This window comes from Megalops cyprinoides, chromosome 6 (genome assembly GCF_013368585.1).
Source record: "Megalops cyprinoides isolate fMegCyp1 chromosome 6, fMegCyp1.pri, whole genome shotgun sequence".
Classification (NCBI taxonomy): Eukaryota; Metazoa; Chordata; class Actinopteri; order Elopiformes; family Megalopidae; genus Megalops; species Megalops cyprinoides.
This window is the reverse complement of record NC_050588.1, coordinates 35,041,937-35,068,505: the sequence shown is the minus strand read 5'-3', so window position 1 is coordinate 35,068,505 and position 26,569 is coordinate 35,041,937. Positions and strand designations below refer to the sequence as shown.

The window sequence follows — 26,569 nt, the reverse complement described above, 5'->3', positions numbered from 1 at the left end:
ACTACAAAAAGCAAACTATTGAGCCTAGCACCACATCAATCTGTGCAGAGGATAATGGCATTCACACTGCTGTTTAAGATTAGAAAAAAGAATTTTTTTTAAAAAAAGACTGTTTCATTGTTGGCAGCGGGGCCTTGTTCACTCATAGGAATGAAAGGGATTTATTTGACAACCTGTACTTTAATCCCAACAGACTATTATCCAAAGAATCCTCTCCCTTAAAAAAAAAAAAAACGTGAAACAGAGCACCCCTCAAAGAGAGCAAGCAATACTCAATCTGCCTGAGGTGCAGTCTTTGGGTTTTACCTTTAATCCACTGCAGATGTGTAACACATTTTGTATGAATGTTTCAACAGGGATGGATGTAGATCTAGGGAGATATATCTCAATCACAAATGTGTAGATGTTTTACATTCTAAAATTTTGTGTTCTCTTTCCCAAGGTATAGGTGTTCTGTAGTGTGTTTCTCAGTTACGTGTGCGCGTGTATGTATGTGTGCACCTGTTAATGCTCGAGGGGACAGGGCCAAGGGGACATCTGTAAATAAATCAAATACAATAAAAGTTAGTGCTTAGCTGTTTATTTTTTGTGTCAGTGTAAGTTGAATATTTTCGAGATATAGAAATATGTATTCTCTATTGTGTTCGATGATATATTACAAAGAAAAAAAAAGCTGTAGTTTTATCTTACATTTCAAATGCTTATATATCTATGGCTTCTGGCGTTCCCGTACCATTTTATAGATTTGTCAGCACAAAATGCAATAAACTAAAATCATTTTATTACAGCTGTGCTTGTGAGTGTTTTCTTTCAGTTGAACTACACTACTGGTAACCTACTCCTTCCTATTCAGAATGCTTTATGTCCCAGCACGCATACACAAAACGTAGCAGTTAGAGAACTGTATAAACATAATGTCATATTAAAACACTGTTGGTCAAATTAGGTTTCAACAAATTGCAGTCCTTTATTCAAGACAATTTTGCAGTTTAACTCGAACTACGTATTCTCTCCGGACAGTCTGCAGACACAAAAACGTAGCTAGGGTATCTGGTGACCCAATTTCCTGGTACATCGATATCCTGTCCTATAAAATCAAATGCGTGCATCTCCTCTACTACCCTTTCAAAAGGGCAACATTTAGGTTGTTCTGCAAAACAGGTTTAAACTACAAGGTATTTTCTATAAAAAAAATTTAAAACAAAAAGTTCAATAAAAAACAAGGTATTTTGTCCTGGGGAATGTTCTGACTCTTTCAATGACATGCAGCCATCTTTTCTGCTGTGGCTCTGTGGCTGGGAACTTGTGTGAAATGTGATTTACGGGCATCTCCCTCAGTGGTTATCCAGTAGGTTACTTAAGAGTTAGGACACAGTTTTGTAGCTGTTAAATTTGTAGGCATTCTTAAGTCCATAAATGCCCTATCTATGAGTCTGCTGTGAAATCCGAGGGGGTCGTAAAAATCCACATCCTAGATCTGACCATACATGCCAACCATTCCAAGTTATGAAAAAAAAAAAAGTTGTTCCACAATCCTATTTCTTTGCAGACTTCCATGTGTTTTTCTGCAACAATCATATATTCAACTTGATGCAATATTTACAATCTGGTGCAATCAATATTTTGCATGCTCAACGGTCCAAATAAAAGACTGAAACCCACAGAGGCACGAGTCACACAAAATGGAAAAAACTACAGAACTCTGTAGATGTTTTGGTATCAAACAACGGCTCTATGCAAAATGGCCTACATAACTTAGTCAGTTTCAGACCACTGACTTTTATACAAGTCCTGATCTTTATTTGATATTGATGCATTTTCCAAAATGATCTGATAGGAAAGTTTTACCAAAATGTAATATTAAGCACACAAATTGAATTCCTGTGATAATATTTAGCTTATACCAAAAGGACAAAACACGGAACTGGAAAGAGGTTTATTTCAGTGACATTGAACTCTGCTAGTATTTACAATTGTCCGGATGACAGTATAAAACAATTTTACATTGCTACCAAAGCTTAATCCTAACAGTCAGACCAGATCTGGTCAGATCACGGCTCAGCCGGTGGCGGCCTCAGAGAAACTGGTACATCAGTCACTGCTTTCTTCTCACATGCTGTGCAGGCGTTTCTTCAACCACATTAACTAACAAGCAAAAACAACTGCCTCTGGTTTCAACAAATGTTTTCAAACGTTAACAACACAAAGGATCTGCACTCAACATGCTGGGGAAAAAAACCACGCAATGTCTTTAAAAAGCATTTACAAATACAGCCAAAAAATAGTTCGGCTTACGTGTGCATTTCAAGGGAGGAGGGGTGGAACATACATTTAAAAAGGGTTTGAAGACCTTCAGTGGGAGTGGGTGATCAGTAGTGGCGGGGGTAGTGTGCCATGGGGGGCGGCTGGCCCATCCCCTGCCCCGGCCGGGGGGCGGGAGAGCTCCCGGGGTTCACCAGGTGATTGATGGAGGGTCCGCTCTGAATGAGGGTGTCTAGAGCTTTCTGGACACTGGGGTTGTCGAAGTTGATGCCGGTCCCGGTGGCTGCCGGCCGCTGCGGTCCTTGTGGGGGTACCATGGACGGGGGGCGCAGGGCCGGCCGCGCGCTCATCATGCCGGGACCCTGGGCGGAGGCCGGGGGCATTTTGGGGATGGCAGAAGGGGCGAGGGCGGGGGCGGGGGGCATGCCCGCCGTCTGGCTGCCCATGGGGGAGCTGTAGCCGCCCTGGGCTGGGGGGGGCACGCCAGAGCTGGTGGGAGGAGCCCCCGCCCCGCTGTTGAACAGGCTGAGGATCTTGGCCTGGAGCTCCTGCTGGTGGTTGGAGGGCGGCACAGGGTTGGACGCTGGTGGAGGGGGCAGGTGGGTGGCCAGGGTGGTGTGGGCCGCGTGGGTGGTGTGGGTGACGTGGGTGACGTGGGCAGAGTGGGTGGAGTGGGCGGAGTGGGTCGGGTGGCCCGTGTGGGTCGGGTGGGGTGTGTGAGCGGGGTGAGTGGGGTGAGTAGGATGAGTGGGATGAGTAGGGTGAGTAGGGTGAGTAGGGTGAGTAGGGTGAGTAGGGTGAGTAGGGTGAGTAGGGTGAGCTGCATGAGCAGGGTGAGCTGCATGAGCAGGGTGAGTGGGATGGGCGGCGTGGGTGGCGAGGGACGCAGTGGGCAGGGTCTGGGCTGGGGGCGGGGCCTCGAGACCCGCTGCAGAAGGAGGAGGGTGAGATCCTGTCCAATCAGAGAAAGAGAAAAGGAGAGCATGAGAGAGGGTCAGTCTGTTGCCGTCTCCAACAGACACAATCCTACTTTCATGAAAAGCTTTCCTTCCAAGCCTAGCCTACACTCTCCTTTGCAGCGACAAAAGATCTTTGCAGTCCTTTAGAAATCTTTCAAACAAAAATGACAATGGGGGACAATGTATTCCATATTCCAAAAGTCATTCTGAATGAGGCAGTGAGTAGAAATGAACAGCTGCCACCGTAATGAGCACACATACAGCTTTAAGTGAGGCAAGCACAGCCTAATGCTCACCCCCCCTTCATCTTTTATATGTTTTATATACATTTCATTCCATTATCATCATTTAGCAGACAATCCTATCCAGCTCAACTTATGTGGGTTACAATTTTATCCATTCATAGAGGTGTATAGTTACTGAGGCAACTGTGAGTTGGGCAGCAGCATCCAAGCAGGGAATCGAACCAGCAACCTCTCGGTTATGAGCCCTGCTCCTTAGAACTACACCACATTGCTGCCTTTGTGTGTCTAAGTAATAACCAATAATTAGTGCTGCTCTTTAGCATATATAACTAAATGTACAATTACCCTACATCATGCTGGAAATAGCATTACACGTACAATAGTCAGGTGACCACCACTCAGCTCATTAGCATATGAGCATACCTGCATGGGGATCGCCACTGGCCCTGATCATTCTCTCCCGTTTGTCCCTCAGGTAGTCAATGAGCCCGTCCAGCTCCTCCAGGGTCAGGTACCTGAAGGCGAACCAGGTGCCGTTAACGTCAAACACACCACAAACCCGGCATCTTTAAGTTTACTGCTTCCAGAGGCAGCGCGGGCGGGACCCCGGGGGTGGGGGTGTGTGATCTGACCTGCCCTCGGCCAGCAGGGTGATGGCGGGCTGGAGGGAGATGGGGTGGCCCTCCCGCTCGTGCTCCCTCATCAGCACGTCGTCCGCCATCTTGGCGGCCTTCCTGGCGATCTCCTCGCGCTCCTTGTCGCGGTGCTCGGCCTTGAACAGGTCGTAGTTGTGGGCCACCAGCACCATGGCATCCTGCATGGGCATGTTGCGGTGCTCTGAAACGGCAGTGCGCAGAACCAGCAGGTCAACTTACTGAGGTTCATTAAGACTCGAACCTTCAGCTGCGGAAAGGGCTGCCATCTTCAGCACGCAGGCGGCAAATGACCTTAAACGCCAATTAAATACAACAGACTACAAATATGGAGATTAATGGGTCAGGCTCGCTTTATGGATGCCTTAGGAATCCCAATTTTAGACTCATGGCTGAAGTGAGGTTTTCGGGTTGGCATGGGCATGACATTTCAGAAAAGATCAAAAATCAGAATCACCAAATTTCATAAACTCAAGCTAGACAACAAAAGCAGCAAATTAGTTCACTGTTCATATTACTGAGAGGAGGCAGACATCCCCTATGCTCGCATGGAAGTGAAGCCTGTTTTGACCACATGAGAATGGGTGAAACGGTGTCCTACCCTGGGGCGTCCCGAACAGGATGTTGACGGTGCAGGAGCGGTGCACCTGGTGCTGCTGGGTAATGATGATGGCGAAGGGGGTGCGCGCGCGGCCCACGTCCTCCAGCGCCTGTGTCAGCGACACCTCCGTGTTGAGGAAGATCAGGTCCACCACCATGCCCAGGTCACGCACCTTCCTGCCCACCGTCTCCGCGTACTCCCTGCGCGCGCGGGAAATGGAGGGAATCCGTTCACGCACGGCACATGCCGAGTGCTTTCATTAACCAGAGAAAACCTTAAAATGCGAACACCATCAACAGTGCATTTCTGTATTCACAGATACACTCCATTTAAGAGCTGGTAATGGTCTTAAAACAAGAAAACAAGTAATCAATTGAAAGCTGAATTAAACCTAATTAAGATCACATGGAATAAAAACCAGGATACAGTAGCTTCTTTTGCCACTGCAAGAACAGGGATTTTGGATAATGACCCACCAGAAACTTAAGCATGAAATCGCCAGTGATTCTCCATTGTCTTTCAGAAATGAGTACTTCTGTTCCTGGCATCAAGGTCTCCCCACATACCACTCAGAATCTGTACATTAACCTTTAGCTGCAATTTTTTTGCCTTGTTTCCCTTTTGGTAATGTCAGCTAGCATGCACAATGTCTCAAAGCTTTAATAACTAGCTGAAAAAAGGTAGACCGTTTCCCGATTCTGTTCAAAAACAGCAACAGCGTAGCGTAGCACAGTCTCAAGTCTTACTGCAGCTGTCCTCTGTTGAGTGACCCTAAGGATGAGGCTAAGCTGAACCCTTAAAGTCTGTTAGCCGTAACAACTAGTTTCTGCAAATTCCACTTCTGAAAAGGGGCTGGTAATTCTCTGTGCAATCACAATCACTCACCATACTTTAAACTGGCTAATAATCTGCATCCGACAATTCCATGCACTATCGTCCACAACGTTACCGAGCCCCACTGTAACCGGGGGCCTAGAAACAATGCAGGCTAATCCATAGCCACCGCCGTGCGGCTAACGCGCGCAAAGACTCACTTTTGCTGCTTGTTCACCACTATGACGGAGCAGTCGACCGGGCGCTCCGAGTCGTAGCGTCTCTGGAGCTCCTCGTAGTACTGTCTGTACAGCTCGTTGCGCCGGCGCTCCTCCACCCTCGGGCGGTCATCTGGAAACCGAACGCAGGCCTCTCAGCACTCAGCGCAACCAAAAAAGAAATGAACGACAAAGTCGTCCGGTCTGTCTCTCCACTTACCTTCAGGTTCCCTTCTGCCGTTCCAGGGATCCCTGTAACGATCCATGTACGGATCCTCTTTCTTTCGGTAATAGTCATCCATGCGGTAATACCGATCATAACCCTCATCTCTATAGCAGATAGCAGAAAAAGGAAAAATGTCAGTACTGATGGTGGATGTACACTATTAAACACCACCCCAAATTTATATCCATGCAGGCATTTTCGCTTTCAGTAATTGTCATTCCGTGCAGTAATATCTACCTTCATCTCTACAGCACATAGTAGGGAAAAAAGGAAATAAAAGTCTACATCGACTAACGGTGCTGATAATTAAACACCACCCCAACGTTAATGAAGCACAGAGGACGTCGCTGTTCTGTTGGTCCCTCACCTGAAGCCCTGGTCGCGGGGGTCTCCCCTCGGGTCCTTGTCTCTTCCCTCTCGGTACCTGTCGAAGTTGGGGTCTCGCGGGTCATGGTCGCGCGGGTGGCCGGGCCTGGGCTCGCGGCCCGGCTCCCGCATGTCGCGGGTGTCCCTGTGGTCGCGGGAGTCCCTGGCGTGCATGGGCGAGCGAGAGCGGGTGCGGGGCTCTCTGCCGTCCCCATATCCGCCGTACGGGTTCCTGGAGAGACACAAGGCACCATCAGCCAGGAGGACAGAGAGTGGATGTAACTGGGATGACAAACACTAAACTCTTTTTTTGTGCTTTCTTGACAGGATTTCGACAATTTCTTTTGTTCACAAATTATGCGGTCAGTGCGCTGGTCAGATGATGACGGTCAGTGAAATACGCGCATGTTGGTACGCAAACAGACCGAAGCAAGTCAAAGATTGGGCCTACGAAAACACAGAACATAAAAATCCACGCAAAATGAGGATGCGATTTTCACAAATTCCTTCTTGACATGAACGCATGGAAATAAATATGAATGATTATAAATCCGTTGTCAGGTTTCTGGTAGCGCCCCTTCAGTGGAACACACAGAACCACTGTAGCCACCACCGTGAGTCGAGTCTTCTCAAAACTACAAGTCCCATAGGGAAGCAGAGTGCACATTCTCTCCGCTTCAAACTGCGTATGCCTTGTGACTTTCTTCGGAAACTCCAGTGATTCCGCTAGCATATTTTAACAATGTTTGAACCGCACTGCGATAACTCCCCAACCCCCAACGCAATACTGAAACGCTTTTATACTTTACAAATCAAAGCGGGTAGCATCTTTAAACCACACAAGTCAGTAAACATTTTAATTGCGCGTGTAAAGAAATGAAGAAAAATGATCGCATTTTGGAAATGGTCACAAACCCCCTTATCCAGAGCAAGGAATTTTAACCTCCTCCTGAGAAGTACTGAGGGAAAAAAATCTCAAAGTACAGTTTTGATTATTGGTGTGTTAAACCTTAAGCTACATTTTTTTGAGGTAAGAATCAGAAAATTGTGATGTAAGCTTTGACGTACATATAATTGCAGCAATAACTGCAGAATCTGTGGCACAGATTTACCTTTTCCAAGTGGATTTTAAAAGCCTTCATGTCATATATGCAAACAAACCGCCAGTTTCCCACGCAAACATTTTTGGTGCACGCAATGAAGAAATAAATTTGAATAAGGAAATGAACAAAAAAAAAAACACATTCATTTCCACACACAAAATACATTTTCACATTTTTATTTATTGCCTATCAAGAGTCTCAACATTTATAGAGGATCGTAGGACGCAATAAGCATCACACGTTATGCGTGATGCAGTAAAACATTATTTGAAGTGTAAGTGAAAGACCATTTCAAATGAAATGGTAGAGGGAAATCATTCCAGGCTCAAGGTATTCATAGCGAAGAGTAAGGAGAGAAGAAAATGTAGGTGTAAAATACCTCTCAGAGACAAGGATACCAAAGAAATAAAATCAATGTGAATATTTTGACTTTTATTGCAGCAAGTGGTTTTTTTTGAAAGATGAGAGTACGAAACCGAACAACCAAAAAGTCGCGTCCTTTTTGTGCCGCCGACCACCTAACACGACGTCCTCGATTTTGTGAACCCGGACGAAAACCAAAAGCGTCAGGGAGTCAAAAGGTTTTACCGGGAGTTGAAAGGTCACTTCTTCACAGCCAGTCAGCGCATCAGCGTTACATTACCTTCGTGGGGGGCTCTGCCTGGACTGAGCCTTATTCTGTCGCCGCTCCGCTGCCATATTTACATCTGAAAACAAACCAATCCAAACGTTCAACATATCAATTAATCAAAAAAAAAAAAAAAAGCTTTTAAAAAGGCGAAAATTTTCTGGAGGCATGGATTTTAACATCGCGCATGATTTAACGATCCTAAGAATGAACTCAAATAAGGAGCTCAAGAAAAATTGCTTCCCAAAAGAGATAAATGTCACATGAAATGAACAAGAATAAATTTGTGCGGATTTACCAACACATATAACTGTAGTTCAGTTCAAAGATAAAGATTTCTTCATTTAAATGGATAGCCGTTAAACATGGAAACCAGTTTTTTGCAAGTTGGCTTTTTCAAAGTCCTTCCTCTGACAAGAAAATGGATTTAAAATTTTCAATGAGGAGAAATGAAGCAGTTCAAGGCCTGCTGACACCGATGACATCAATTTGCAACACTGCCTAGGCGTAGCGAAATAACCCGCTGAGACGTGTCAACCTGCCATCTGGACAATCTCTCCAAATTAGCAGTTGTCTAACCATCTCCTCTGCTGAGACACAGGTTTGTCAAATCACTCCATTTACAAGCCCCTGCAACTTCTACTTCCAGCTAATATTTACAGAAAATATTTGTATATTGGAGATCACAAATGAGCGATTTTCCCCCAGGGTCAGGGTGTGTTCTCACAATGTGACCAAAATAAATACACAGTAAATGAGGTAAAGGAGCCCCAGAATAATGCAAATGCTAAGAAAAAGCCTCTGGTTTCAGTAGTGGTGAAAAATTCATCCGAAAATGCAGCAGCAGAGTTTTTATAATTATTATTACTGTCGAGCATCTTCATTCTGTGAGACTGCTAGGTGATTAAACAACTAAAATGCTGTGAATTAATGCTGTTACTGTTCTTACATATAACTTCCTGTTTATTGTGTTGCACTTGCATCTATCCTTCACAACCTGGTGCGCAATTAGGAATGTCGTCTGCCAAATAATGCACGCCTTATCACTAGACTCCTAAAGGAAAGAAGGATTTTGAGCTGCATCCACAGCAAATGAACAAGCGGTTTGATTAGACAGAGTTGTGATAATCATTCTCTTTGCATTCCAGGACTCTGGAATATGCACATCAAGAGCTCCAATTCACATAACACTAAACAGCATTTTATGCTAGTTTCTGCACCCATTTTAATGGACATATGGGCCATGAGCCATCTTGTAAGTAAAGCCCCTTAACTGATACTGCAAACAAAAACTCAAGCAATGAGGGTCAAACGCAACCTTTGTAGAATCACTGAAACATTTACCTTCTTCACTGCCAGTGGCTATTAAGAGGAACTTTTGGGAAACTGAATTAAAGGAGGAAATGGTAAGGAATATTTCTGCTGAACAACACCATTTGATATGAAATTTCATGCACCTAATGGTTTCATTTTATATCTTTCAGGGGTACTGTGGGGGTAATCATCCCGTAACATCACTGCCCATCAGTAAGGTCCTCTAGCCGGTATAAAATGCCAAATGACATCAGTTCATAACTAGTCTGGATTTACAATTTTATACTGCCACTTAAACGGTGTTAATTATGACAAAATGAAGCTAAGAGCCTAAAACTTTCATGTCATATTTCTCAAAAAGAACTCAGAAATGGGAACATATGAAAGCATAAGCAAATGCGAGCAGATCTGCAGCACAGCAGAAGCACCATGACTCCAATCCAAGCTGAATCTTTAAGGGTCTCTTCACTATAGGCAACCCAGAGAAATTTGCAAAAGGGAAAAGAGCTGATATTTATTTTTTTTTTTACAGAATCACACATGAAGGTTGATGAGGTTTGACACCCTCTTATACTTCTTGAAAACAAAAACTTTGCAAAGGCATGCAAACACAAAGGCAGTGTGACATCAGCACACACGACAGGCATGGAGTACATTAACGGACATAAAAGAATGTACCGTCCTGACTCTGTAATCAACCACAAAGACGAGGTGCTGCTCCATGCCCTTGCTGGGGGTCTGTGCTTACAGATGTGGCAATTTGTCTAAGGAGATGAGCCCATTGTCAGAAACATAAATCTGGCAGAGCTACATGCTTGTGGCAGCAAAGGACAGGCTTCTGTTTAAATCTTGCCAGTAAGATAAATGGTGAATATCAAGCAGCAAATGGGATTGACTGGACAATGGGCCCTAAACCCTTGTCACCCAGGCAATTTGGAGGAACTCTCAACACAGCTTGTGCATGGATACTTTCTGACTACACCACATGCATATCATATCCATCTACAAATCTATATCAATAAACCTTCAGTTGTCAGGATAGCACCCCAGCCTTGCCACCACCTCTGCACTTAAAAGCCCAGGAGCACAACCATCCAGCTCAGAATGCATTACTGAAATAAAGGTTCAACTAATAACCTGACACTTAAGGTTTGCATACTTTGTTTACAGACATTCACAAACCAGTTAATTACTTATATAATTTTATCCTAAAAATGAATGATCATGCCATTACTGACAGTAATTATCTCAAGGGCATGACAATGCTGTCTGAGGTCTGAATGGAACTGCACTCCTGAAAACCTGAAATCAGTGGCCTGCTATGAAAGAAAATGAGAAACTGCACAGCTGAATGCTGTCAGGGTAACCACTGGGAGTATTACTATTAGGCAGTACTACACAGGATGACCACGCTCACAGTACCCTCTGAGTACCGAGCTGAACTTAGGCCTTTAGGGACACCCGCCATTGCAGGCTCCAATGTGCAATGGCTGATGACAGGTTCAGGTGTGCAATATTCACCACAGGTTTCTGCTTCTCGGTGGCGAGCGCCGTTCACCGGGCAGTCAGCCCTACGCCAGTGGAGTCTTACCTAGTTTATAACCTCTATAAAAGCGGCCATTTTGTCCCGCCTTTGCAGCCTCCGCCTCCTCAGCTCGCTCAAACTGCACAAATCCATACCCGCGGAACATGGACAGGGCTGGAAAAAGGAACATTTGGTTTTTGTTGTTCATCTGCAAGACATCCGCGTCTGAAATAGTTCAAGTATTTCTACACCAGATTACATTCTTTTCAGTGCAATTTAGGGCCTCTGAACTTGTATTAACCCTTTGAGCCCCTGCGGTATCCGGCCTGGTTTCTATCCTGTTTACCATTTTTCCTACTGGTCCTGGTAACAGAAACCAGACACTAGCGCTCAAATGGTGTATCTTACTTTTTACAAGAAATGTGTCAAATATCCCCAGGGTAAACTATTACTACAATGCCTACTCAATGGCCATTTTTTAATCCTTCTTTCATTTTTAAATGCTTAAATGAACCTCTGAGATAATATATTCACTCTGTTCAGGGAAAAACTTGATAGACTGTCAATAAGTCAGGGGGTTTTAATGCAAAATTTCTATTAAATAGAGGTAAGCCTCTTCTACACTAAGACTGTCAATGAAAATATTTCAGCATATTCTGAATTTGCAACTGAATGATTTATGCATTGCCTCTCCTTAACATGGTTTAAGTAGGGATTACCCAAACAGGGATTACTGAAGTGACACTGTTAGTATTGTATTGCTCAGATGACTACATTAAAATGACAGATGACAACTGAATTAGATTCTGTATTTTTTTCATGCTTTTGAAGGAATTACATATTGAAGCATTCACAATTCAGTTAAACGTTCAAAGCTGAGAACACACACAGCTTTTGAAAATGGTCACAACTGGGTAAGAAAAAGCTGAGAATAAATTCTAAGAGGAAAATGTGGAAGCTGCAGTATGGTGCTTTTGGGGGAAAAAAAAGATTACAGGAGGTGCTCACATCTTGGACACCACAGCCCTAATTGAATTCAGCCACAATGAGTTTTGTCAAAACCTTGCATCTCTGTAAAAGTTCATTTTTCAGTGATCAGAAATGAATCTGGCAGTTGCAGAAGCAAATTTAAGAATCAGAAGATATTCAAAACTTTCAGCAGTTTGTTACTAAAGGTCGGACACAAAGGACCTCAGACTTACAATGGATCTGGGCTGACATCGAAAATGCAACTGGGAAAGTTGGGGGCATTCACTGCTACGCTTTAAGCTTGCTGGCCCCCAGTTAGTTAAAAAGAACAATCACTCAAAGCAGACAAAGCACATGGACAATATGTAACTGTAGGGCCCAAAGGGTTAACTGACCAACTGAAAACAAGTTGTCTTAAGGATTATGCAACAGACCAAAGTTAAAAATGGGGAGGAAGGGATGAGTTTATACACTTCGTTCAATGATCTGGGGGCATTCGCATGCCACCAGGAAAAGTACAGCTGCACACATCACATGTAGTGGTGAGGAGTATTCAACTACAACTTTGAACACCCAAAAACCACAATGAAATTAAAACATTCAAATGGATTTTTTTATTGTACTCAAGTAAACTTGCGTGTGTCGACTACTAACCATGTATCTTCCCATATGAACTGAACAGATCCTCCATGTCCTTCCTGTCCATGAGGGTTGTCGGTAAATTGCCCACAAAAATCCTCCTCTCCAGGTCGCGGGGGTCATTGCTGTTGGTGGTGTGGTGAGAGGGACTCCCGCTTCGGCTTCTTCTGCGAGACATGCTGCCACTATATTTGGCTCGAGCTTAGTGCTTGGCGGTGCTTGCACTTGGCTATATCAAATTAGTGCTTATTTTTTTTGTCTGTGTTTGTGTGTATGTGTGTATGATCCCAGGTCCTAAAAATGTCGTTGCGTCAACAGAAAGGAAGAAAAGAGAAATCCCATACATAAAATGTCTCAACAGGGGGGAAAAAAATCACAAAACAGTTAAACAGAACATTCTTTTAAGGGATGTGGGAAAAAAATGAGACACGTGTGTTTGGTTTTACTGGTTTCTGAAATCGTTTCCAAGTAAATTCATAACGTTCGTGGATAGGATTTCTTACAGATTTATTTCAATAGTATAAAATTCCCATACATAGGTACAAACCAGAAAAGACTTGATTCTGGGAGTTTAACACCTTTGCTCCAGGTGGAAATACCTGAAGCGGGAAGTAACAAATATTACGTTTTCTATACAGATGATCCTATCTACAGCTAACTGCATAGCGTACAATTTGTACATTTTATCCATTTATACTGTTGAACCGGACACCTCCAGGTTACGAACCCTGCTCCTTACCATCGCGGCAAATCCCTACCCACCAAAGTAGTTGAATTGTATCTGCACAGCAGACGCTCTTATTCAGAGAGAATTACACATGTTACAATTTTACATGTTTTTAGACAGCTGGATATTTACAGAGACGTCGGTAAAAGCACATACACCGCCATTTCAAAACGTTTTTTTAACCATGCGAACCGAGACCATAAGGCTACCGCGCGCACTTGGACCGCTCCACGATGATTTCTCGCACGCCTTAACCTGGAAATAACGCATTTCAGCAAATGCCTTAATCGCTCGTACAGCAAGACAAGTATCTTCCCTGACCTCCAGCGCAACTGAATGGTGGGAAATGTAGGGGTAGAGCATCGTCTCCTCAGCGATTCTTCGTCCCGTCTGATCGCATAATGCCCTGGTGAATGTGGGCAAGCGCAGTGGACTTATGAGCGTATGAAAACTTCCACACCCGACCGTTCGCTGCAGTGGGGCTCATTCGTCCGAGCACTTGCCTCCAAAAACTGTTGATGGTATCCAGTACGTTTCAAGAATGTCATGCGCCCCCGCCTGACCCCGCACACCAACTTAATTCGTCATCCGCTTCGTGGTTCAGATTTTTATTAACCAGTCAAAGGAAAAGTCGCGTAACGCAGATTTCCTGGCCGTTCATCGGTCATCCTCCAAACCATACTCTGTTGTGGGAGACGATCGCACCTGTTCGGATGAAATGCGTCAAGGCAGCAACTACCAAGCAAGATGCTTATAGCTTGTTGTACAGCTAGCAAATGGGCTAGCTAGCAATGTCGTAAGAGAAGATAAAGAAAGGACGAAGCAATATCCAGCGAAGACCTAACGAGCAAATTGGCAAGCTGGCTAACTAGATGTTTTCTGAGTTCGTTGTGGCGCCCATCTAGTTAGCAAGCTGCCGTTTCAAAACGTGTTATCTTTTCGACCCCGTGGTTATGACCGACTCGCACAGCAACTATGGCTCACTTAGCTGCAAGTTGAGCGGTTTGTGATCAGCTAGTCAGCCTAAGTTTCTCGATATCGCGTCCCGTTTTCGTCCGTGTTGACGCGTTACAACGATCGGATACAGTTTGAATTTTATCTTGAACAAAAGACCGCCGTTTACATCTGCAAATAAATAGAGCACCAGCAAACAGCTTGATGTCTAACGATAAGCTGATTGCCGTGGGCCGTGATTACGTTTCGCCCCCCGCCATTTTGTTAAACAAGGAAAGGATGCCACACCACACAAGTTTAAATCAAGATCAACACATGAACTAGCGAGTTTAAACAACTACATCATCGATAGACCGTATAACCGCACACCGTGAATGAGCAACTCCACATCTCAGCGTGGCATCCGACAGACGTGGTTGTGAAGACGCACTCAAGTTGAAAACCAGTGCATGTTTGCAAAGCTGAACTCGCTCGCCGCCATGATCATGGCCAGCTAGCCAGCTAGCTGCTACAAAATGTCGTCGCAAGAACCCCAGGCAACTTAGTATTAATTGCACATTATGGTCATCACCGGCACATATATCAGTAAAGTTTACCGTAACGTTAATGCACAATCGACTATATGGCAGACTAACAAACGTTACAATGTTTGGACAGTCTACTTCTCTACTAGGTAGTCTAGCCGGCGATATAGAGAATTCCCTTTGCTTGCTAGGTAGCTAGCTAGCTAGCGACAATGGTTACCAGCTTAGCTAGATACCTAAAGAACAAGAGGATAGCTAGACTAGCTGTTTGCAATGAATACAGATTTTTTCCTACCTTAACCATGAGTCTTTTTATTGGTGATCAGAGAATTTTCAACTTCACACCTCAGCAACCAGTAGCAAGGTATCGTCCCGCCTGGCTGCCGGCGTCAACCTCCTGAATGGCGACAAAAGAATATTTTTCCTTGATGTTTTTTTGGCCCAGCGCTACTTCACGCGTTTCAGACCCATCACCGCCACCTGCCGTCTGGGAGTGTAAATTACGACCGCGGCACAGTCTGGCGAGAGAGCAGCGTTCGGCTCTTGTCCGCCCTTCCCGTCTATCACGTGACGTTATGATCACGGGATAGAAAAGAAGGAACCCCTGTTTGTCATATGACCCGTTCCTCGCTTCAGTTCTCTTATCGTCTGTGGAGTGGTTGGACGGATAGTGAAGGAAGGTGAGGCTTGAATTGTCTTGTCAGTGAGCTAGCTTTTAGCAAGGCTGCAAATAGCACTATTCCCTTTTTTATGAATGTATATATAGAAGACCTGATTACCTGACTAGCTATCCCTAGATGGGTTGCTTATTCACAATCTTATCTATTTTATGTTAGTTACTAAAACCAACTAGCTAACGTTAGCTAAGCTGCCTTGAAGCCACTTCTCTAGTTCCTGGTTAGCAAGTTGTCATACCGTGTTTTATTTATTCATGTCATATTACCTTATAACATTATCTAATGCGCTTTAAACGCAGTTATGTATATGAAATGTACAAAATTCAATCATCACCCAGGCCTATAACTTCCCATACCTATTTAAAAAGTTTTGAGCTCACTAGTTTGCTTGTTATGAAATTTAACATGGAAGCCCACCAAACTGGCTGATTTGTTCAGCATGGGTAGCTAAGTTGTTCATTAATGTGCAGTACTGGTATTAACTGAATCAGCAAACTGTACAATTAGCGTTCTGAATATTTGCTAGTTAGATGCATCACAGGAGAACTTAATGTTCGCACAATTTGTTCCTACAATAAATTGGTGCGGGGACATCTGGTTCTTTGAAGGTCGGTACGTCTTTCTGTTCAGCGTTTCCCAAAAGGGAATGTTGCATTATGCTACACAATTATCTGCGCTTCCGGTCACGTTTTGCGTGTGCATGTGTTCTAAGTAGTTGAACTGTATGTTACAGATGTTCCGCTGGGCGCTTTACGTGATGTTGGGAACGATGGGGGTCATGGGAGCTCCAGATGCCGATGAGATAAAATTCCTCCCAGGCCTTCAGAAACAGCCCAGCTTCAAACAGTATTCTGGCTACCTTAGTGTTGCCGAGAACAAACACCTCCATTACTGGTTAGTGTCATCCAGAAAAAAAATCTTTATTAAGAAAAGCATGTTTTTAAGTTTTTAATTGTACACTATATGGCCAAGTGTATGTGGACACCTGACTATCACGCCTATGAGCTTATTGGACATCCCATTCCAAAACCATGGGCTTTCCACAAGATTTTGGAGTGTGTCTGTGGGAATTTGTGTCCATTCAGCCAAAACAGCATTTGTGAGGTCAGGCACTGATGTTGGACAAGAAGGCCTGGCTCACAATCAATGTTCTAATTCATCCAAAAGGTGTTCAGTGGGGTTTAGGTCAGGGCTCTGTGCAGGCCACTGGAGTTCCTCCACACCAAACTCGTCAAACCATGTTTTATGGATGTTGCTTTGTGCACTGGGGCACAGTCATGCTGGAACAGGAAAGGGCCTTCCCCTAACTGTTGCCACAAAGTTGGAAGCATACAATTGTCTAAAATGTCTTTGTATGCTGTAGCATGAATGTTACCCTTCATTGGAAGTAAGGGGCCTAGCCCAGACCCTGAAAAGCAGCCCCAGACCATCATCCCTCCTCCACCAAACTTTACAGTAGGCACTGTGCATTCTGGTAGGTAGCGCTCTCCTGGCATCCGCCAAACCCAGATTCATCCATCAGACTGCCAGATAGTGAAGCGTGATTCATTACTTCAGAGAACGCATTTCTACTGCTCCAGAGTCCAGTGGCGGCGTGCTTTGCATCACTTCAGCCATCGCTTGGCATTGTGCATAGTGATGTTAGGCTTGTGTGCAGCTGCTCGGCCATGGAAACCCATTTCATGAAGCTCCCGACGCAGGGTGTCCACATACTTGGCCATATAGTGTTTGTCTGGTCCTTGAACATTATGGCTTTATCCTCAGTCACATGGTTGGTTATCTACTTTAGGAAGTGGAACTGCTGGCTCAGATAAAATAAACTTCTACTTCTTACAGATTTTTTTTTTTTTTAGTTTGCAGTATTCATGCTATCTTTGGATCTTGTTTTTGAAGATTTTTAAAGGTGCAAAAGAAGGCAACAAAAGAAAGTGTTTACTATTAAAGATTTTATTTCCACACTTGTAATGAATTGCATGCACTTTATGATAATTAAGAATGCATTGAGAAGTAATTGATGTTCATGTCAATCCTCGTAACTGCAGGTAATCAAAACCCATTCCTATAATTACTGCAGTTTCAGAGAGCTGAAAGTGCTGCTACATACTTTTAAGTTGATCACTTCTTTACACTTGGCACAGTGCGCTGTCTAATACTGAGTTGTTTGAGCCAATCAAGTCTTTATCCTCCATAGCAAAACTCTGCCATTGGTTGAAAGCAGTGAGTTACTAATATGTCACTAAGTTACTAATGATAACACATAATGGGTTCACTCTTTTTGGAATTCATGACATTTCACTTTCCCTTTACTGCCTCACACCTGACATCCTTCCCTCTTGTGATTAACATGTGACAGGTTTGTGGAGTCCCAAAAAGACCCAGCCAGCAGCCCGGTGGTTCTGTGGCTAAATGGAGGCCCTGGATGTAGCTCACTGGATGGGTTGCTCACAGAACATGGGCCTTTCCTGGTGAGAGCAACCAGATAAGACTACGGTGGATTTTATAACATTCATTTCAAGTCGCTCTGGATAAGAGCGTCTGCTAAATTAATATAATGCAATGGATTTTAGGGACTCTGTTAATGGATAGTTTCCTTCACTGCTGTTCCTCCCTCTGAGGACAGTATGGTAATGAACTCAACGTACATCTCCTCTGAGGGGGAAATGTATTACTAGGTTTTTTCCAAACAATCTCCATCTGATGCTTCCTTTATTTTCTAAAGGTGTGTGAGATAATATGGGCTCATATATTGGTCTCATATTGATATTGATATACTTTAAGTGGCAGAACTTTTGATGAAAATGCATATGTATTTAATGATTTGTTCCTGCGAGTGACTTGTATGTCATGCTAAAAGCATTTGTTAGCAAAGCCAAAACTATGTGACAAGCCGGTTTTTGCAAAGATGCTTGTACAGGCTCATGATTTGCAGGTACATCTGATTAACTTGGCCTTTTAGTATGCTGAAAGCATTGTTTTTACAGCTTTAATAAGGCACGAACAGGACAGAAAATGGAGTGAATGCATGGATTTGATTGCTGTTTTTTTGTTCTTTTTGTAGATTCAGGATGATGGGGTCTCACTTGAGTACAACCCTTATTCCTGGAATAAGGTACACATTCTCTCCTAGTGATTACACTTGTGTGTTTTTGTACCCATCAAATCTGCCATAACATCTGTATTTTATGCTGGAAATGTCATGCCTGCAGTAAGTCTAACCATAGATCCGCTTTGATCAGGGGAAAGGTAAAGTGTTACGTAAGTGTGGATTCCGCTTTCCATGTTTACGGCTGGCAGCTTCAGCTCCTCCAGCTGGTGGTATGAGCAGCTTGTTTTCCCTCTTCCCAGCACGTACTCAGCTGTGTAAGAATGTTTTGTGAACAGAAGTGACTTATCTTCAGCAGCACATGCCAAATCAAAAGAAACAAAACAAAAAAGTGTACGTGACGTGTGACGTATCTGCGACACAATCCTAACAATCCTCTCATTGCACTTGACTGAAAGTATACAGCCTACTTTAGTTAAATTGCAGCAGCGTGTAGAAGTAGTGTAGAACACTTGTTGTGAAATGATGGGTTTACACCAATGGTAGGGATGGAGTGGACTAGGACAGGGAGAAGGATAGCTTAGTGAGTTGAAATCTGAGTGTGTGAGAGATGAAATTTTGTATTTAGTTCCTTACCATACAAGTGCAATACACCTCAAAATGGTAAAGATATCTCGTACAATTTATCTCTTGTTATCTCTACCAGCTAGCTTGTACCTTGTCTGGCCAACCATTGAAAGCATCATACATGAAAGGTCATGCAGCACTTCTAATATTGTTGACTCCTTATGGTTTTTTGCTTGTGTTGTACTCTACCTCACTTGTAAGTCTCTCAAAGTGACTGCCAAATTAATACATGTAAATGTAATATAAGTGTAAAGATCTAGCCCAGTGATAAGTTAACACAGAAAAAATAAAACTTTCAAAAAAACTGAATCCTTCAAATATTAAAGGAGACAATATAACACTATATTTGACTGTTTTCCAGGTCAAAAATCACAGACATATTTTATAAACTAGAAAAGTGATTGTGTCTTTGAACCACACCACATATGTATATCATACTAACATCGTCACAAGTAATGGAACATTTGCGTATCCTCTCGACATTTTTTGAAAGTTGTTATTTTTGTGTATACACTTACGTCATTGCCAGTTTGCAATTTCATGTGGCTGACATATTGGTAATAGTGTCTAGATAAACATAAAATGGCGTACACACTGTTGTTATTAGCTTTGCAGAATCCTCATGAGGTGTTCTGCACGAGCACCTGAAGAAAGGTAAAAGTTGCACTTAGTTGCAGTCCTCAGGACTTCAAGAGAAGCTGAAGTAATTCGGTCTTGTCCTGACAGATTGCCAGTGTCCTGTACCTGGAGTCACCAGCAGGAGTTGGATTTTCTTACTCTGATGACAAACAGTATGCCACCAATGACACAGAGGTGAGTTGTCCGGGTGCTGGGGTAAGCCTGGAGGTCGCTTTATTACCAGTAATGGAATCAGCCCTATGCTGTGGACTTAAGTCTTCATGTTTTACTTTCCACAAGCGCACATTTTTATTTTTTGTAGCCTTTTGATAGTCTTTTTCTGCTCTGACAATTCTGCTGTAGGTATCCACATGTGAGATAAATTGATTCAGTAATTTTTTTTTTTTAATTTTATTGTTCCCCCTGATATTTCCCACGAACTGTTCCTTATTATTATGGACCCTGCCTGGATACACTGTGTGTGTGGCTGCTCTTCCAGGTGTCTATGAACAACTACCTGGCCTTGAAGAGGTTCTTCCAGCTTTTCCCAGAGTACAGCAAGAATGAATTCTTTATCACAGGCGAGAGTTACGGAGGCATTTATGTTCCCACTCTGGCAGAGAGGGTGATGGAAGACAGCAGCATAAACCTACAGGTAAGAGGTCACCTGGCTAACCACTGCACCACTGCAGTACTGTTGCTCTGGAATCGTACAGCCAGGTACGCAGATAGCATGAGCTCTCTGGTTTCTTTTATATCAACTTGAGCTTATGAACCAAGTCTAGACGGAGGCTATAAAAGCTCCACAGTTTCAAACACTCAAATTAGGTCAAGCCTGTATTCTTTTTGACCTGAATCTCTGAAAAGAACCTCTATGAAACCAGGTTTGAGGCACCTTAAGGATGCAATGCAAACCTTGGGTGCTCAATAGTCCATGGCAAGATTTAATGCTCTTCTCAATGCTGTAAGACACCACTGGAGGCCCAAATGTTAAAACTTAATAGTACAGCATGCTTTTATTAATAATGCTTACCACAGCAACTAACCACTGTTTCCTGCTATAGAATCCGTAAATTTCTCTATTCTCTGACAAAACTGGTGATAGCAATCATTTTCTCTGAGTTTTATGTTTTTTGGAACAACCTTTGGTGGCATTGTACAACAGTCACCAGTTTCTCTGCTCTACAGGGTATTGCTGTAGGAAACGGGATGTCCAGCTATGAGATGAATGACAATTCATTGGTCTACTTTGCTTACTACCATGGGCTCCTGGGAACAAGGTGTGGACAATCATGTTTTAATGACTCAAGAAAGCTTTAAAAATGTAACCCCTCAGACCAGACTGCAAACATCTCATTTAACATTTAATAATTAAGTGCTGTTGGGTTTCTCTAGACTTAGACGTACTTTTTAGTCTGACTCCTTTCATACACTGTTCTGATGTTGACAAATCCAGTCTACAGTTCTTGAGAGGATGACTTTTTGAAATTCAGCACCATCATTGTTTCCCTTGTAGTTTATGGACGGACTTACAGACATACTGCTGCAAGGATGGCAAATGTGACTTCTACAACAATCACAGTCTGAATTGTACCAAGAATGTAAGCATGTGCATCCGTGTGTTAATTGTACATGGTGTCTGTCTGTTGTTTAAAGGTAGGGCATTCAGTGTTCACGCTTTAACGTATGCAATTAATTTCAAATGTACAAGGCATTGTTTTATTAATGAAATTAATGCAAATTAATTACTTTTACCATTCCATAGTTGGTTTAAAACACTCAGAAAAGACAAAAAATTATGTCATTCTAACTAGAGGTTGACTGATATGGTCTCCACCCCAAATAACTCATTGATGTTACAGTTCAAAACAAGTTTTTATAATGCTGTTTGTGTCTTTGTTTCCAGTTGGCAGAGGTGCAGTATATTGTTTACCAGTCTGGGCTCAACATGTACAACCTGTATGCTCCCTGTGCTGGAGGGGTTCCTCAGAGAGTCAGGTGAGATACAGGAACGCATGGCACAGGAAAGAGAGGCTGGGCAGGACAGGAGTAGAGTAGTTGCAAAGAGTTCTTATATTTTGGTTGTGCTGATGTAAAATTCGTGTTCAGTTTCAGTCAGGGTGAGATTTATTGCATATTATGTTCCATGTTCATATTGTGAAACCCTACCTGAGATGTGGCTCTGATTGATGTACTGTAACTTGAGAACTGAGTCTCCTCTTGTTGGTGATGAGTTTGGGCAGCTCTTTGCTGTAGTTCAGTGGTGGAAAGTTAACAAAATGTCTTAATAAAACTGTAATCTTTTTAGTTACTTTCTGAGTATACAATATGCGTTTGTTTATATGGAGAATTTCAACACTCTCAACACAGGCTTCCTCCTCTTCCTGATGGAAGTGACTGTGTATGTTAGTATTTGTTGCATAACACATGTGCGTATTACATGATTTGTAATATGCACTACATAAATTATACAGTATTTTAACAAGATCCCTAATACTGTCGAGACTTCAATTAATGAAGCACATTATGTGATTTCAGTAGTTGTAATGTTAAATGCAAGTGGTGTTGGGCTACTTGCCACAATGTAACATACTGACTTCTGTTATGTTGAATGTTTTCTGTGGAGTTACCTGCAAATTACTGCTAATCTCCGTTCTGTGTCTAGATTTGAGAACGGCCACCTAGTGATTCACGATCTGGGGAACAACTTCATCCAGCACCCCTGGACTTCCATGTGGAATGAGGTAAATGCAAGACTGACCTGAGGGAATGGGCTTGTCAAATATAAACTTTCACTCTGTCCAAGCTCAACACAAAACAATGATGGAAGCAGATGAGTAATCAACAGAGCTGCATTTGCCATATTGATCATTTAAATTGGTTTGTTTGGCTTTATATGCATGCTTCGTGTATATAAAGTCAAACAAGTGTAGCATAAGGGTAAAGAGCAAGGCTCGCAACTGAAAGGTTGCTGGTTCGATTCCCCATAGGGGCACTGCTGCCATGTTCTTGGGCAGGCGACTTAACCCCAAAATTGCCTCAGTAAATATTCAGCTGTATAAACGCAAAACATGTAAAAATTGTAACTCATGTAAGTCACTCTGGATAAGTGCATCTGCTAAATGACATGAATGTAATGTAATGCTTTTGATATCGTGAACCTGTGTGTTCAGACCCTCCAGCCGACGTTAATGTGTCTGTTTGCTGATTGGTGGCTCGATCCATAGAAACTTCGAGGAATAGCTGTCTTGCATAAGTCTGTGAGGCTCGACCCTCCCTGCACCAACTCCACCCCGTCCAGAATGTACCTAAACAACGCCTACGTCAGGTCAGCCCTGCACATCCCGACCTCTGTCCCTGAATGGGACATCTGCAGGTAAGGGCATGAGGAGCTCTCACTGTAGCAGGGGGAAACCAGTCAGGCTTTGTATGCACATCCATATTTTGGTTCAAATATGATATCAAATAGCTGTATGTGCTATGATTCTGCACTGCAGAATTGGCTTGTTTCCTGTCTTAATTCATCTGTAGTGATGGCGTTTTTACTCCCAGAAAATGGTTATCATTAGCGTTGTATAAGATTGCAGGTGGCACATTGTCTCATTTCAATACTGAAAAAGAGAAAGTCTAACATTACAGAAGATGATATTCTAAGACAACAGGTCAACCTAGCATTGGTCAATGATGTTACAGTACTGTGAAGCTTAAGGATGAAAGTAGTTATGTGTAGAAGATGTGTAGAAGGCATCCACTGGCTGGCTGTCTGTAACACTAACCTCTTCTGTTCAGTAATCTCCCATTTGATCTTTAAATTATGAATTCATGTGATTAGATGGGTTTTTCCTCAGCCAAGAGCTTATTCCCTCTGTCACCCCTCTTGCAGTGCGGAGGTGAACTTCAACTACGTGCGCCTGTATATGGATGTGAAAAAGCAGTACCTGAAGCTGCTGGGGGCGCTGGTGAGTTGAAGTGCCTTTGAGAGGATGTGACCTCTCAATGAGACTTTTTTTTTTTTGACTGTTCCTCTCTGAGAGCTAAGTGAATAATTGTGTGTTCAGAGATGAGACTCAACGTTTGAGACTGAATTGCTCTTTGAGAGTAAGTCGCTGCTGATACGGGGCAGCCTTAATGTTTCCCACCCTGGTCTTCCCGGGCTGCAGAAGTACCGTGTGCTGGTGTACAATGGGGACGTGGACATGGCCTGCAACTTCCTTGGGGATGAGTGGTTTGTGGAGTCTCTTCAGCAAGAAGTTAGTATCAAACTGCTAGATGCTTATTATTTATTATTAGTCATTATTGTCATTATTCTTTTTATTTCTGTAACCCCCTGTCAGTTTCTCTCTCTGTCTCTCTCCCTCTCTCTCATGTGTGTGTATATACATATATGTATATATATATTTTGTTTACTTCTATCTCCTCTCCACATTGAGAACAATATGCCTCTATAAGGTTCAGTTACAGTTAAGTGTAGAATTCTTATTGGCCAGCAGTCCTTCCTCTGTGGCCACATGTCCTTTTGTTGGTTTAACATGCTCACTGGTTACCTGTGTGACTCAGGTGCAGGTGAAGCGCAGGCCCTGGCTCTACAACAATGGAGAGAGTCAGCAGGTGGGCGGTTTCGTCAAGGACTTCTCCAACCTGGCCTTCCTCACTGTCAAGGTAAGACCGAGCGGGATAGTTGACCAAAATGTAGGGGATAGGGTCCTGTGGTAAAATGTGTGCTACAGAGTGGAACTTGGTGTAAACCCAGCATATATCCTACAAACACCATGTCTGTGAGCACCTGCATTGAACCTTACATTATAGCAGGGTTGAGTGGCATGCACTTTGTTCTCTGTTCATGATTATTGGGAGAAGATGGAGGACTGTTTTTCCTCTAACCAATGAAATGGCCCACATACACATGGAGCAGATATGTGAGCATCATGGGGTGTATATCTGTAGCAAGACGTGTGTAGATAATAAACCAGAGGTCTTAGAGTATGAAGTATGAATGTGGGAGACTTTTCTCCTTTGCACAGATTGAAAGTGCTACTTGACCAGGCAAAACCTTGGTACAGTAGTTGTTATTTTAGATGGGATTTTGTCATGGCGGTTGCAGGGTAACTACCGAAGGTCTCTATTAGGACAGCTGAGAAAGTTAAGTTCTTTTTTTCTGAAGATGGAAAAAAACGAACAATTAACATGCTGTAAAGTATGTCATTAATTAGCAGCTGGCTTTGTTGTTATAATTAGCAGATAAATCATACTCAAAATTGTGTAATGAAATTATTGAAATAGATTGACCTGTCATGAGAATATCCTGATTAATAGTGCCTGATAAATAATATTGATACATAACAGTACCATCTCAGACAAATGAAATGATGACGTAGACCAGAGGTGTTGGTATTTGAGCGCTAGCGTTTGTGTCACCGTGTATTTATTTGTGATTCAACAGGGTTCAGGTCACATGGTTCCTACAGACAAGCCCGTCGCTGCTTACACAATGTTCAGCCGCTTCCTGACAAAACAGCCCTATTGAGACGGGGCAGTAAAGGTGACCCCCTTAAAGGAGACGGGTATAATCGGGCAGACCTCCACTCTACCCTTTCTGACTCTTACCAATTGCCACGTCGCCTACTTTTTTCTGTCTTCTTGTCTCGGCCACTGGGTCAGTCCACAGAACGGTCAGAAGGGGTATGCAGAATATGATTTGCACAGGCTCACTGTGATCGACTTTGGGCTGTATTATTAACAGAAATGCACATCTTTCCTTCTTTCCTTCCATCCACCGTTGGATAATTTACATCCATTTTTTTTTTTCTGTATATGTGATTTAGGCTGCTTTTGTGCTTTTGGGATCTGCTGTAACAAAGAGGTACTGCTGTAGAGCGTCTGAAGTCTGTGGTAAAGATGTACTGAATCGATGCATCTGTTTGTATTTTTTGCCTTGCTGAAAAATCAAAATCATTGTATTTTGTTTGTGTGCAAGTCATGGCCTTGATCCAAATAGTAGAACTTGAAATGTATATCAAGTGAAATGTCACTGTGATATGATGATGAATCAATTTTGTCTTTTTTTTATCGTTTAGATTCAAAGATTGCCTGAAAGTTGTGTGAATGGAACTGAAGGGAAAAAAGTTTTTTGTTCAGGTTTTTTTTCCCCATTATTCAAAATCACCAGCTTGCCTTTTTTTTATAAGTATCTGATTGTATCAGTAACTCTGAAGGTAAAGTTTCACTGTTAGTTACTCAAACTGAACTAAGAGAACTGCAAGTTTCTTTTTATCCTTTTATTGCTGTTTACAAGATTTATTTTCTTCAATGAAAACTGGATCATGAAGTCATACCATAATTTCAAGATGGCAAACCAAGTGTGCAATCCAATATGCACTGTGTCCAAAAGGGAATATGAGTCAGTAGGAGTCTTTTCCACTTGTGTTCAGATTGTATGGTAATGATTTTTTACATGAATAAATTTCTCTTCAAATGTTTTTTTTTAAGAGGCGAGTTTTCATTAAAAGAGGCATTTTCATCCAAAGAGCACATCAACCAGGTTTAAGTGTCCTGTTTAATGATAGTGTTAATGACACAAAAAGCCACAATTGATTTAATTTCACAATTTTTATGAAGACTTAAGTAAACAAAACTGTATGACGTTGAGGTTAATTTTCCAATACATTCGAGACTAGTGAGCAGATTATTGCTCCCCTTAAATACACATTAAACAAAGTATATAAGACGGTATGTAAAAATATTGCCAACACATTAAAAACAAGAAACTGTTCCCATTGAAAGATGATAAACAAATTGCTATTTTCTGACCTAATACATTAGCTTGTTGTTCCAGGTTATATAAAATATGATTATTTTTTTCTATTGAATTTGTTTTTGGC

The 26,569-nt window shown here is 42.7% G+C and overlaps 2 protein-coding genes across 2 annotated transcripts; one reads left to right on the top strand and one right to left on the bottom strand.

The window, feature by feature from the left end:
* Positions 1-478: 478 nt before the first annotated feature.
* ncoa5 (nuclear receptor coactivator 5) lies at positions 479-13,480 on the bottom strand. Its single transcript, XM_036530350.1, has 11 exons — positions 12,537-13,480; positions 10,980-11,087; positions 8,090-8,153; positions 6,345-6,575; positions 5,972-6,081; positions 5,755-5,884; positions 4,721-4,920; positions 4,099-4,303; positions 3,890-3,981; positions 3,115-3,214; positions 479-2,871 (listed from the first exon to the last, which is right to left on the bottom strand). Exons 1-11 carry the CDS (start codon positions 12,697-12,699, stop codon positions 2,370-2,372), a joined length of 1,905 nt encoding a protein of 634 aa, XP_036386243.1. The 5' UTR covers positions 12,700-13,480; the 3' UTR covers positions 479-2,369.
* A 1,850-nt stretch (positions 13,481-15,330) lies between these two features.
* Positions 15,331-25,820, top strand: ctsa (cathepsin A). Its single transcript, XM_036531227.1, has 15 exons — positions 15,331-15,406; positions 16,137-16,297; positions 17,757-17,868; positions 18,462-18,512; positions 19,800-19,886; positions 20,191-20,346; positions 20,880-20,971; positions 21,208-21,292; positions 21,598-21,689; positions 22,357-22,435; positions 22,919-23,067; positions 23,575-23,650; positions 23,852-23,941; positions 24,249-24,350; positions 25,132-25,820. The coding sequence occupies exons 2-15, from the start codon at positions 16,137-16,139 to the stop codon at positions 25,213-25,215; spliced, it is 1,416 nt and encodes a 471-aa protein (XP_036387120.1). The 5' UTR covers positions 15,331-15,406; the 3' UTR covers positions 25,216-25,820.
* The last annotated feature ends 749 nt before the right edge of the window (positions 25,821-26,569 follow it).

Excerpts from the sequence above, each read along its gene's own strand:
- ncoa5 (XM_036530350.1), bottom strand. The coding sequence starts at position 12,699 with ATGTCTCGCAGAAGAAGCCGAAGCGGGAGTCCCTCTCACCACACCACC. Across the intron at positions 8,154-10,979 it reads TTATAGAGGTTATAAACTAG|ATGTAAATATGGCAGCGGAG; the intron begins GTAAGACTCCAC and ends GTTTGTTTTCAG. Across the intron at positions 2,872-3,114 it reads CACGCCGCCCATCCCACTCA|GGCCACCCACCTGCCCCCTC; the intron begins CCCTGCTCATGC and ends CCACACCACCCT.
- ctsa (XM_036531227.1), top strand. The coding sequence starts at position 16,137 with ATGTTCCGCTGGGCGCTTTACGTGATGTTGGGAACGATGGGGGTCATG. Across the intron at positions 16,298-17,756 it reads AACAAACACCTCCATTACTG|GTTTGTGGAGTCCCAAAAAG; the intron begins GTTAGTGTCATC and ends AACATGTGACAG. Across the intron at positions 17,869-18,461 it reads CAGAACATGGGCCTTTCCTG|ATTCAGGATGATGGGGTCTC; the intron begins GTGAGAGCAACC and ends TTCTTTTTGTAG.